The 13,603-nt window shown below is 34.5% G+C and overlaps 1 protein-coding gene across 1 annotated transcript; it reads right to left on the reverse strand.

Moving 5' to 3' along the window:
* Nucleotides 1-6,245: 6,245 nt before the first annotated feature.
* On the reverse strand, nucleotides 6,246-13,394 carry LOC140762791 (aspartic proteinase 36). The gene is made up of 10 exons (XM_073100744.1): nucleotides 12,851-13,394; nucleotides 12,281-12,410; nucleotides 11,847-12,106; nucleotides 10,644-10,871; nucleotides 9,630-9,792; nucleotides 7,867-7,940; nucleotides 7,685-7,781; nucleotides 7,477-7,543; nucleotides 6,599-6,670; nucleotides 6,246-6,493 (listed from the first exon to the last, which is right to left on the reverse strand). Exons 1-10 carry the CDS (start codon nucleotides 13,102-13,104, stop codon nucleotides 6,327-6,329), a joined length of 1,512 nt encoding a protein of 503 aa, XP_072956845.1. The 5' UTR covers nucleotides 13,105-13,394; the 3' UTR covers nucleotides 6,246-6,326.
* Between the last annotated feature and the right edge of the window lie 209 nt (nucleotides 13,395-13,603).

Raw genomic sequence — 13,603 nt, forward strand, 5'->3', positions numbered from 1 at the left:
TAAAATTTAATTTAAATCAATCTTAAACTAATAAGAGATATATGTAAATAATAAAAAATAATCAAAAAGATAAAATGTAATTAAATTTTCATCAAATTAATTATAGAAGACATCGATACCCTTATTTTGATATATATACATACTCTCAGTTAATGACATATATGTCTTTTACTTAATAAAATATTAAGATAATATAATTATCAAAAAATAATGTGCAAGATTATATATCTAAAAAAAATTATCTACTAAACTGGTAATATCTTTCATTCCTATTATACCCTTAAAGATCTTAACTAATTAACTCTATGGTAGGGAAGAAACGCTCTATTACATCGCCACCAGACTTATTAAATAAAAATAAAAGGATTTATTTTTTAGAAGAATTATTTTTAATATTAATTTTTTAAATAAAATTATGAGAAGATTACAATGCTACTGAAAAATATCTATGATCTTTATATTTGATTTTTTGTGCATAAAAAATATCTTACTTTTATTTTTCGTAACCGACAACTATTATATATATAGGTAAGTTAAATTAATTATAAGTATAAAATAATCTTAATAAAAAAAGGGATTAGATGTATTTTTTCTCTACTGAATTAAAGGATAAAAGCACTGATAACTCTCATATCCTTATTCTCCAGTATTTAAAAGACCACTGATGCCCGTAAATTTGGGAACCCTTTAGTGTCACTATTCGTCATTAAGACGTCAATTAATTAATTGATGGAGAGCCTTCGTTGACCACTAGTCATGCCCACTTGAGGGATTCCACCGATCGCCAAATTCCAAATTGAGCGTTGAAAGAAGAACATCTTTGCCTATCTGGAGATGTTTAGGATGATGAAGCCATTACAGTCAATAGACTAGTCTGCATTCAAACTTCAACAGCTCTTTTGAGTCTCTTCTCATCCACTGCATCTAAAGATTTCAGCTCATCTCATAATCATATTTGGGTCTACTTGATAGAAAAATATTAAATTTGCGATGGATATTTTATGTTAAGATTTGAAATATTTCACAAATTAAAACACTGACAAGTAAAAGAAAGCTCTGAATTTATTAATATCTTTTGGTATAAGTTTATGAGAAAGCCTAAGTTTGCATCCAATGAATTGAGCAATACTAGCAAGGTGGAATTGAAGGAAATTCCAAGCTCAATAAAGTGCCAAATCACTGCATATTAATGTGATTTGATCATTTGATGGTGACCCAATAATTTAAGGAGTATAATTTGTGGTAATCTCTAGCTTGCATCCAATGAATTGAGCAATAATAACAATCCCACCATATATCATGGGCTAAAGACAAATCTATTATTATCTTATGAAGTTCATGAAGTACATTTCAGGACTCTCCTATTTTTCCACAGCAAGTAACTGTTACATTTGTCTAAAGATAATGTGCATTTATTTCCAGTTGTTGAACAATTTCTTTGATTTATCCACTTGAATGGTTGCCATATATGATAGATGCCATTCATTAGTATCAATGCTATAAAGGCTTGATGAAGCAATAATATATACATATTAAAAAGAATATACATGTTAGAATATAAAATATATAAATTATACTTATATTTGTCTAAAGTATAAAACTTTCACTTATAATTAAGTTCAATTTTCAGCCTCTTAAAATATTTCGAGTTTAAAAATGATGAAAAGTTTTAGAATATGAAATATATTTCACTTCTTAATAAAATAAATTAGACATACACTAATTATTTTTGCTCTATTTCTTTTCATGATCTAGTTTTATTCCTTCCATCCAGTTCTAGTTCTGCTTCATACCCTATTTAATTACTGATACATTTTCAGACATGCATAATTATTATTTTCTAAGCTTTTAGAGTATCTTATAAGTTAACAACATATACATATATATAAGAATAAAATATTTTATTTTATACTTAAATTCTAAGATTGAAAAATTAAAAAGAATTTCTTCTCATAAACAAATTTGCACTTTTTTGGTGGCAAGACAATAAACCAACAAACATTTGAAGAGACTTAAGTGACACTCTCACCTAAATTAATATATATTTTAGTCTCCAAAGCCAAGCATTATAATCTGGCCACATGAATTATTATAGTTAACTTCACAAAATATTTATAATTTGGTACTTCTGCAACAGATTAAATACTAGTCATTGTAATAAGAGGAGGTAAAATAAAAATTCTCCTATATATGCTAACACTTGTACTACCTTTAGAAATTATTTCTAAAGATGATGGAAACTAGACAAGAATAAATGGCAACAAAGTAATGATCTTGAGAAGAAAATAAGCAAAGAAATCAAATTTAAGTCAGTGTCTAAGGATTAGTATCATTCACGTAACAACTAACAACACTAGCCATGCACATTTTATCTTATCTGCACTTATACTTATGTCAAGTTTAGATATCTCTCTATAAAATCTTGAAATTTAATCTCTATCACTTCTCATGACTCTGACTATTCCATATTTAAACGATACCGATAGAGTTTTGCCATGTAATCAAGTCAAAACCTTCTAGATTGGGATGATCTCGCCGCAGGTTGATTGATTGCTTCATATGTTTTACTTATATACCGACATATATGGACTATACTAATAAGTTCAACATCTTCTTCTTACGTATAAAACACTAATATATTAATTTATAGATATAAATATTGAACTTATTGATTGCTGATATTTTAATATTAAGTTTAAAGAATCGGTAAAAGAAAAAGAAAAAACATCCACGAACTCGTGCAAGGATGCGTCTTCGAAAAGTGAAACCCTAATACCTCTACTTTGATTTCCTCTTTCCACGAGAAGGATCCTTTTAGCAACGCATCCATGGTTCTTATCATATATATTTCTCTAAGTTGGCATCTTCTCCTCGTGTGGGGGTATCCACACAACGTAGCCTGCCCTTGTTGACCCTTTTTGAGATCCAAAGTATATTAATAATTTTCTAAATGAAGGGACCACTTTGGACTACTTTACGACAAGATCTTTGAAGTTTAATACAACGTGGATTACTTCTTAGTGTTCACACTAGTTATTTTAGTTGTAAATGGAATTGGACAGGTGAGCAAATATCTTTTCTTTTCTTTTCTTTAATGCTTAGCATTAAAGATTAGAGTGTTTTTAAGATACTAAAACTAAAGTAGAGTGTTTTTTTAAAAATGAATTCCTCTAAATTTAGCTAGAGAGAGTTTTTTATTTCCGAGCTCGTGAGCTATGTCCTTCGTACTTTTCTTCTTGTGCTTATTCTTCTTCTTCTTCTTCTCTATCATAAAGACAAAGAACTGGACATTAATATGTGGAAGGCGAAGGGAGGATGCCGGCATTGGTACGGCACTGTCTCTGTAAACATAGTCGTCTCCTCCTCCTGTAGTCCTCTATCCACAAGTCTACTACGTGACACCATTTCCATTACTATATTCATAATTGCTTCTCTTGTTTTCTTCTCTCTGAGTCTGTGATTCTTAAATGAGTGGGAGTTGGCTTATTCTACTATACTTGCTCGAGTTTAACTAGCTCAACCTTTCAGATATATAGATGAGTGGGAAGAGTTATTCCAATTATCTAATCTAATTAAATAAGAAAGATACCTTTTTTTCTTCCCTCCCCCTTACTTAAATGATTAAATGAGAAGCACTTAATTCCAGCAACAATGGTTAGCACAATCATGCTACCTATTCCTCTTTCTCCTTTCTAGAAAAGAAAAGGAAAAGAGAGGAGAGTTTCCAATTGATGTGAACCTCCACCACTACTAGCTAGCCTTAGTTTTGTTTTGTTTTCTTTGTTGGGTATGTGTAAATGTGTGTGTGACTAGTGCCCTACTTGACCTACTTGGATTTGTGAGAGCAAGAAAGGAGGTCAGGATGGACCACAATAAACCTTTAGTCCCACACCTTCTAAGCTAAAGGGAAAAAAGTCTAGTGTCATTTAGTTCAATGAGAACCTGGCAAGTCAATATACTTTTGCACCTATTGTATGCTTTCACATTCTTTCTAGAGTTCTGATCAAACTGTTTTTCCTACTGAAATGAACCATCCCTCAAGACTTCTAATAATAAACAATCTATTTTCACCGTATGTAGTTATGAATAAGATTAACATTTTACTTACTTTTAGATAGAAATGTAGTTAATTTTAATGTCTATATCTGTTAGTAAATTAATGCTCATCATGCTACCATCATCAACTGCAGGCCAAACTGTTCTTTATGCTAAAAAATCATCCCTCAAGACTTTTAATATAAAAAGATAGGTTTCACCGAATGTAGTTGTCAGTAAAATGGTAATAATATTAGCAATTTACTTTTAGATAGAAATGTTAATAAGTTAGTGTTTATATTTATAATTTAGTAAGATAAAATGTTGATCGGATTTGCGTCTTACATGTCAAAAAGAAAATGCTTAACATATTAGTGTTTCATCTTCTTAAATAAAATATTGATAAACTTAATATTTTACTTATACCTATAATAAAATAGATTATTTTTAATATTAAGTTTTAAAAAACTCCACTTGCAATTCAAAATGTGACTGGATTCATTGCATCTCCTCCCAAACTCTACAGGCCAATTGTCCTTTTTTTGTTGCTAAATATCAATATTAATCAGCTGGAGGTTTAGATCCATAATTTATATCATAAACTAGTAGAAGTCACTATAACGATGATGAAGAAAGATGCATTCCTATCAATCTAAGTTGACCTATGTTTGAATTACAGGATGCCAAACAATAAATCTCCAATTTGAACTCAAACTTTAGATGGCTTCAAAAGAAGGCCACCACCCATCTCCATTCACGAGTCTCATACCCATACTCGGAGAACTGCACGCCTAGCTCTTAGGAATCACAAACTTCTCAGCTGCATGCCGTCCTTATGATCATGAACTCATCGTGTTATCACCATCAATCAACAGTTCAAGTTCTTGGAATCTCCCAACTTTTTCACTTCCCTGAGAATGATTTATCTCAAATCTATTGCAATGCTATCCATCTCTTTCCTAAAGTCGAAGAAGATGAAGGTGGGGGAATGTCCATTCATGGGAAAGAAATTGACACAGCTACTGGTCGGCACGCCAAACTTGAAGAAAAATATTATATATGCATATATTTTGGAATCATTGCATTCATATTGATGCAAAAGATTTACGAAATTTACGGTTTGTTCCACATGGAATAAGAGAGAAGTTGCAAATGGACCACAAGAATCTAAGGAGGAGAAGTTGGAGCTTCCTGGAGTTGAGAGAGAGAGCTCTTTCATGGCTAACTTTGCACACGATGCAAGTTCTCTTTCCATACTTTCTTTAAAACTTCTTTTTTTGTTATTAATATTTCTCCTTTGCTAGTTATATTTTGCTTGGATTTCTGCTCCCAGTCTGCGGTCTTCATTAAAAAAATTTTAACAATTACAATTTGGTTTGAGCCACACAAGGAATCACCTCTTTTTAACTGTAGAAAATAAGATAGAAGTTTGTCTCATTCTATCTTCTTCTTCTTTTATTTCAAGAGGGCATGTACCTTTCTTTTGGTAGGACCTTGGTGGTATAAAGATGATGTTACTCTATTGCAACATGGTGTACTTTTCTTTGAGACCAATGAAATGGTTGCTCTATTCCGTGAACATAGGCAAGTTGTTGAACTCATTATTGGTGCACTTCTAGGCAATGTTTGCTTGGTGAGATCTAAAAGGCTTAATATACAAACATAATCAGATCTCAAGATCTATTTCTTGTGTGTCATATCTCAATAAAGTCTGTCATTAGAAGTTAGAACAATACAAAGAATTAATTCCAGCATTACTGTGTGTTAGATCACTTAAAAGTTCAAGTTTTGTAACCTCATCATATTATGCAATATACCTCAATACACAGATAAAAACACAAGCACAGAGAGAGTAGCAGAGAAGTTTTTAGAGTACTGAAAATTGAAACATTTCATCATGTGAGGAATCCAACCATCAGTTAAGAGAAGCCACCCAGTATTAAGAAAAGTGGCCCAAAAGCCTTATCCTATCTTAGAACTGGATTAACAAAAGAAAAGAAGCTACTTCACATATCAAAGAACATTACATAGAAGGGCATAAATTGCTGTAAAGAGAGCAAGAGAGTTTATTTCTGTTACCTGAATCATCAAATTTATCCAAGAAATTCCTTAGCATAAGAGACTGAAAAGAGAAGAGGGGGGAAAAACTGCTACATAATGCAATGAATCATTATTACAAACACCCTGGTGAAAAATATTTACAGTAGAAATGTTCTAGCAATCATGTGGTATTTCATTGAGGCAATGAGGTCTGAATACATCAATAAAGAATGGAATTACAATGTGTGTTGTTATTGCTGTAAGATGGCAAAAATAAAAATTTGCACAAGGAAAACTGCAATTGCAGTTGCTAGCTGCTGGTGGAATACAGTGTTTAATGAGCCACTGACATCCAGCTGACCGGTATTGAGATACTCATTCTTACCGGATGATGTAGTAACATTGACTGATAAGGAACCTGAACAGAAAAAGAAAAAAAGTTAGTGTGATGGTTACTGGTCATCAGAGAATACTTCTCAATGGACACTGCACGGAATGTATTATATATGACTAATTGACTTACAATCATAATTTACCCAGCCTATCCGTTGATTAGCTAAGTCATAAACAAATATCTTATCCTTCAGAACAAGATCTGTCAAGAAAAGAATAAATACTTGTTAATGGAACATATATGGTGTAAACAGAAATACATTCTGAGATGAAATATTGAGTTATTATGCAACTTTAAGTTGGAAAAAAATATAAACCACCTAATCACAGGATGCAATTTCTTTTTTTTTTTTCGTGAAGTGATAACGTGAGTAAAAATAAAGTGTCAAGAAAAGTAACAAGTCAAACCCTGTTGTACCCAAGACTTGTCTATCATATAACATCCAACAAAGTCTTGCATGTACCACAGAATACTAGGCTAATTCAAACATGGGTATGACAGTAAGTTTTGAGCCAAAAGACATCAACAACCATGAAAAGAGACTTAAAACTGTAATGTCAGTACATACAAGTAGACCCAAGTCCAAAACAAAACTGACAGTTACCGGTTAAATACTTGAGTTGGAAAACATCTTAGGCAGCAAAACCATTAAAAATCATGTGGGAAGGAATATGAGATTGTGTAAAGATAAAGCTGAGAAAAGATAAACCTCCCTTTTCCTATATAAGCATTATCACAAATAAAGCCCAATGGAGGAAATTTACTCATGAAGTGGAATCTAAATTAGTGAGTTGACACTTGACAGAAACCTTTCCTTTTCTTCTAGTTGTGAATATTGGGGTATATACGGTGACATATTCATGCAAATATAGATAGACATATTAGCAATATATATACACACACACACACACAACATGCATATGTGTGTGAATAGTGAGAACACATATGTTTGATGCATCTCAAGAAAAGAACTGATTGGAACTTGATGAAAAGTATCTGCTGCAAACCTCCTAATATAGTTATTCCTTGACCCTGGTTTTTTTGCCAGCCAATACACCATATAATAGAATTATCCTGCAAGAGAGAAATGTATATTGCAATTAGATTTTCCAAAATGTCACAAGGTTCAAAATATAAAGGTGAATTCTGTCATCCTCAAAATCGTAGCTACTTTGATGGAAGAGCAGAAAAGGTAAAACATGTGAAGTAACTTACAACGGAACCCTGCTGCAAAAGATAGTCTTGAGGCTTTAACATCATGGACGCACCACCCTTGAAATTCAACGTAACAGATGGAAATGACGAATCAACACTGTCATGGAAACAGAGATCCATCAGAATGGAAGGAATTCTACATTTCACACAGTAGAAACAATTCTGAAATTCCAAGAGGAAACCTGCTGGATGTGACAAAACATTGATTTCCTTTACTAACAAAGGAATTTACTGATGGTGAAATAGAAGCAATTATCTGCAAAAAAAGTCGAAAACAAATTTAAGTAGCATTAGTAATCAATAAAAGTATGGCTACAAGAGTGAGACAGAAAAATAGGCTTCTAGTTCCATTTTCTAAGAGTTCCATTGTACCAATGAATACTTAAGGAGTTAAAGAGAACAAAGTTAACATAAGGTCCATCAAAGCTCCTAGGAATACCAGGTAATGAGGCAATTCCTAGCCATCATGACCACTAAATGACTAAAAAAATAAAATACAATACAGTAACCTATGCAGCTATGCCTGTGTGATTGCTCAATTTTATATTACAATATTATATTTGGAATACCTATGTCATTGTTGGGCTTAAAAATTCGGAAACTTATTGGTCTATTTTCAAGACATAAAAAGTAATAAAGATGGGGAAAATGAAAATGTGAGCATTGAAAAGGTGATGATGGTACATAAATGGGGAGTAGACCTATTGGATATTAGTATATTACAAGCATAGACCTTTTTTATGACAGATTTTAGTTTGCCTTTCATACTTCTCTTCCCACAAATGATTTTGTCAGTATTGTTTAAATAATGAAGTAAGCTAGTGACACCATATTCTTCTACTGATCAAATTCAGTAGTATGTCATAATTATTTATATTGTAGACTCAGAAGTTTATTTCGGCAAAAGGATCCTCTTGCCACGAGCCATCAGCATGGTCATAAATTAGCAACACACGGTCAGAAAGATAGCCAAAAGATAGTATCAAGATTTCTCCCTGTATCAGTACATATAAGGTATTGTAACTATATGTGTCGATCAGTCAAGCATGCTGACAGAATTGGCAATACATACTTGAGGAAAGATATGGTTAAATGTGACTATCACTTTAAACTTTCTCGGACATAAATTGACTGACCAACAAAGTGATAAGGCAGCGAGAGGCTTTCTGATAACAAGGCATAGGTCTAGGGACTGCTAGGCCACCTCGATGGGGTTGGATGTGAATGGAAGGAAGTGTACTGAAAGGAGAAGGGGATATAAATAGTGAAAGAAGAACAGAACTGTAGAACTAGTCATCTGATCATGCACAATTATAACCAGAAATCAAGACATATATCAAGTGATATCTAGGTCAGCAATTTGGAAGGAAATGACTGCACTTTACAGGGGCTGAATTTTAAAGGATGAGTTTTAAAAGGAGCCATAACAGATGCTTGCTGGACTGCTTTCAAAGACACCATATCTCGTTCAAATTTTAACTAGTGGTGCTCTCTCCAGGTTGCGGATGTGACATGCAGAAGGCAGTGGTTGCCAAAAATGGGCCTTTGCATGGCATGTTAAGGTCCTAAAGTGGCCTGCCTAGCCGGGCATAAGAGAAGGATCATCTCCTTGGTCCTTTGCATGACATGTTAAGGTCCTAAAGTGGCCTGCCTAGCCAGGTATAAGAGAAGGATCATCTCCTTTGGTCTCAACTCAAAACGATAATTTTGGATAAAAAAAGGGGTACTCACACAGTCAAACAAACTATTACGGATTAATTTATGCATATTTATATGAAAATTTAACTAGCACAAATTACATGAAGAAAATAAGAAGATGGATAGAGAAGCTATGTGTGGGTAATTGAATATTCAGCAGGAAAGCACCATTATTTGCAAAGAGCCTGCAGAACTGTAGTATGCAGATTGCTTGAGAGAAATGAAAAGCTTAACACATTACACTCACAGCATTAACAAATGGATCATAAGCTTCATCTGCAAGATAAGCCAGTGTGGTCCCTGAATCAACAATCGTTCCTTGTGTGTTTGATGTCATAAACAGCGAAGAGTCAATAGCTAATGTTTGGCCATTGACGGCAATGCTCTCTAGGTTCAAGTTGTAGTGAGGCCTATAAGTTAATAAAAGAGAGTCACCAAGAGCAAAACGATAAAGCATAACACAAGACATTCTGATCGCCTGAGGGTGGAGGCACACAACAAACGTTTAAGAAATTTCTTTCCATCAGATGCTCCAAAAGAGAAAGAAAGAGATGACAATATTAACTTCAAGAGATGACTTGTTAGCTTCAGCAAGATTATTCACTTAAGAACCAAATAGTCAGACCCCCTCATTGTAGCAAGCCTGCTTTTTAAGTAGGAGGCATCACTAACAAAATGTACTCTTAAATACATGGGAAAAGTTAAACTAGAAGTTGTGAGCAACTAAAAAGAAAGCAGTGTTGTTTACTACCTCAGAACACTGATAGATAACTCATCACACTTTCTAGTCGCATTTAAATCACCACATTCACATACCAATAGTTAGTAATTGTATAAGCACAGAGCAGTAATGTCACAACTCGCGCCTAAAGTTCAACAAGCTAAAGGGCAACATTAGCTATGTAATTTAGGTGAACTTGTCACCCTAGGCCAGATGATAGGCTTCTATTTGAGGAATGGAAAGTTGTGATTTCCTAAAAATCTGCATTGTCTAAAGGCTTTGTTAGGAAATAAACAATAGATCATATGATCTAGTGAAAATGCATAAAAGACTTATAAGAAAATGTTATAAAACAGAAAGCAGCAGGCACTTTGCTGATTAAAAAAGACCAAAGAGAAATCATTAACGGAATAGATGTAGGCACTAAATAGCATCGTGACATCAAATATATCATGAAGATCATCCAATATTGATGAGGAGATATTAAGCCCGGCATTGAACATGGTTTTAGAAGCAAACACACTATCAGAGATCACTTACTGTGATGGAACAAGTGGGGTATAAACTATTCCTGGCTCCACAATCTCGCCGATAACCAATATGCCTCCCCCATTATCTGATCCTTTCAAGCAATGAGAGAACACTTTCGGAGACACCCCTGAAGAGTACAATTGTGAAATGACAGATAAGTCATGCTGCCCAAAGCCAAATATCCCATCAACTGCTCTGTCCGACTTGGTCAGATCTCCGGACTGTGAGTTGCTACATCTGTTTCAGAAGTACAAGGCCATGAATAGATAGAAGCATATCCAAACAGCACGTCATCAGCAACAAAGTGCATTATAAAGTTCAAGTTTGAAAGGAAAAAACACAGCAACAGAAAAGAAACTGTAGTAAACAAACAACCCGCATATGAGTGTAGCTAATTAACAAAATAGTGAGTTTAACTTCCTTGTGGACAGCATTGGATAATGAAAAAATTCTCCATAAAATATAATTGGATTTTTTTTTTGCATGTATACCCTTAAAAAAATCTCTTATTTACTCGTATACCTCTCTTAAATTGATATTTGTATGTATACTCCTCAAAATATATATTACCCACTCAATTACTTTTCAAATTAAATCTCAATAACTTAACAGAAAAAAGATAAAAACATTCTTAATTAGAAGAAATATATGAAAACTATAATAAAGTTTTTTTTATCTTTTTTAATTTAAATTGTTCAAATTATAATTATTAACTAACTCCAAAAGATATCCATACAAAAAGTAAGAGTTTTAAAGAGTATACATGCAAAATACGTGTGTTTTAAGAAGCACACATGCAAATATCAATTTTAGAGCGGCATACAAACAAATAAACAAATTCTGAAAATCTACGTCAAACAACCAAAAGAATTCAAGAAAAAAATGCCCCCAAAAAGATGGAAGTTCAATTTATTTGTCTCATGTTGCTAAATCAGTGGCTAAATATTGCCCTGCATTCATAGGCCCACATAAAAACTAGACAAATTGACATTCAGCGAATTTGGTATATTGGACCTATCACATTAGTGACCTGATGTGTTAGAAGGATGTTGATGCATCTATTGGATCAATGGCTTCTTCAACGATAATAAAGTAAAATAGGTAAGTTTGTCATAAGGTCAACACTAAGTGTGCTAAAACTTGTAAAAGATATACACTTAACAAGTGAACTACAGTGTAGGAGTATCAAAAGATCAAACCAAGTGATTTTACCCAAAAACGATTGTAGCCGAAGAGTTTGCAGTCTGTTCGTTCCCCATTACAGTATCAAAGTACAATGCGTCAGACACATAATATCCAGAGGTACCACTTCCATCACCATATTGGAAAGAATAACCACATAGAGAGCTTGAAGAACCAGAAGCAGAGCAGACTGCCTCTCCAGTTTGGAGGGCAGTTGTGCACGTATCATCTGCGCAAGTGATCCTCGAAGCAGTTGATGACTTGTCAGGGTCAAAGGATTCCAGTTGAATCTACAGAAGTGCAGATGATACTTACTTAAATTATCCAATATTCCAAAGGCAAAGGCATTGGGCAAATCATAGAAAATTAGTTTACCAGTTTTCCAAACTTCTTACTGGTCGGACCAAAGTTGTATCACAGTTGTGAAATAAATTAGAAGAATTTGAGAAAGTGAGAGGCCTTACGTTTAGTCCGCTGGATGATGGACAACCATTGCAGGGATTGCAAGTCACCCACAAGATATCGCTGCCCGTATCAATCTGAACATAGAATTCTTTCGTGGGGTTCCCCAATTTCACGCGGGTAAAGTAAAGCCTACCAATTAAAACTCAGAGTCAGAATAATTTCTGCAGAGATAAGTTAATTAATTACAAACTGAACGACAATAAAATCACTAAGGGGGAAAAAAAACAAACTCGTCTCCTTTTTCCGCAACAATTAACCGAACTTGCAGACAACAAACAAGTGATTTAAGGGAATGCTAAAGAATAACGAATGAACTAAAATAAAACAAACTCATCTTCTTCTTCTTTTTCACAAAAAAAGAACCAAATTTGCTGATAAATAAACGAAAGATCATCAAGCAGGCAAGCAAACTCATTACAGAACCTCCAGAAAAGGTAGGAGCTCATCCCTCTTTCATTAAAGAAGAACAATTTCTCCTCAAACCAATCCAAGAAATCCCCAAAATCCCATCTTTTTAGGAGTCAATACCAAAATTTCCACCCAATTCACCAAGAAAGGACGAAAGATACCCAACGGCGAAGGGATTGGCGGAGCCCTCGACGGGGAAATCGACGACTCCGGCAACGACCGACGGCGACGAGCCCATAAGAAGCCGACCATGGCGGGCCCTGTCTCGCGCCTTGAGATGCTCCAACGCAACTCCCCTATGCGGCAGAGCCCTCTCCAGCCTCAACCTCATCGGAAACTCCTCTCCGCCGGCCGTCGCCACAGCCGCCGCGGCGAGGACCACGAAGACCACCACCACCACTGGCGGCGGCTTCATCTCCTACCAACGCGATATCAAGCTAAGAATTTTTTAAAAAAAAAAAACGGTCTTTTCTCCTCCTCCTCCTCCTTCCTGTAAAGCCTTCCAATTCCTCTCGCCTTCTCGTTTCTCTGTCTCTCTCTCGCCCCCCCTTTCTCTCTCTCTCTCTCTCTCTATATTTAGAGAAGAGAAGGTAGATAGGAAGTTTCAAAAGAGAAGTCTTCGGATTTGGGAGAGAAAGGAAAGGTATTACGTGAGGCTTCTTTGGAAGCTCATACGTCTTCTCTCTCCCTCCTCCCCGTCCCTCTTTGCTTTCTCTATTTATTTCTCTCCCTTTCGTCCTTTCTTCCATCGACATGGATGATGATGTTTAGTTTTACACCTCCTTAATACGCGTCACTAAGATGTTCACCTCCAAACACCAAACTCCATTTCCCACCAAGATGCTCCAAACATTAACTACCCAAATCTAATAGAAATTTTATTTGCTTTCAAAAATCGCTACACAAATTATTAT

This window comes from Typha angustifolia, chromosome 7 (assembly GCF_048772165.1).
Source record: "Typha angustifolia cultivar Huaian chromosome 7, ASM4877216v1, whole genome shotgun sequence".
Classification (NCBI taxonomy): Eukaryota; Viridiplantae; Streptophyta; class Magnoliopsida; order Poales; family Typhaceae; genus Typha; species Typha angustifolia.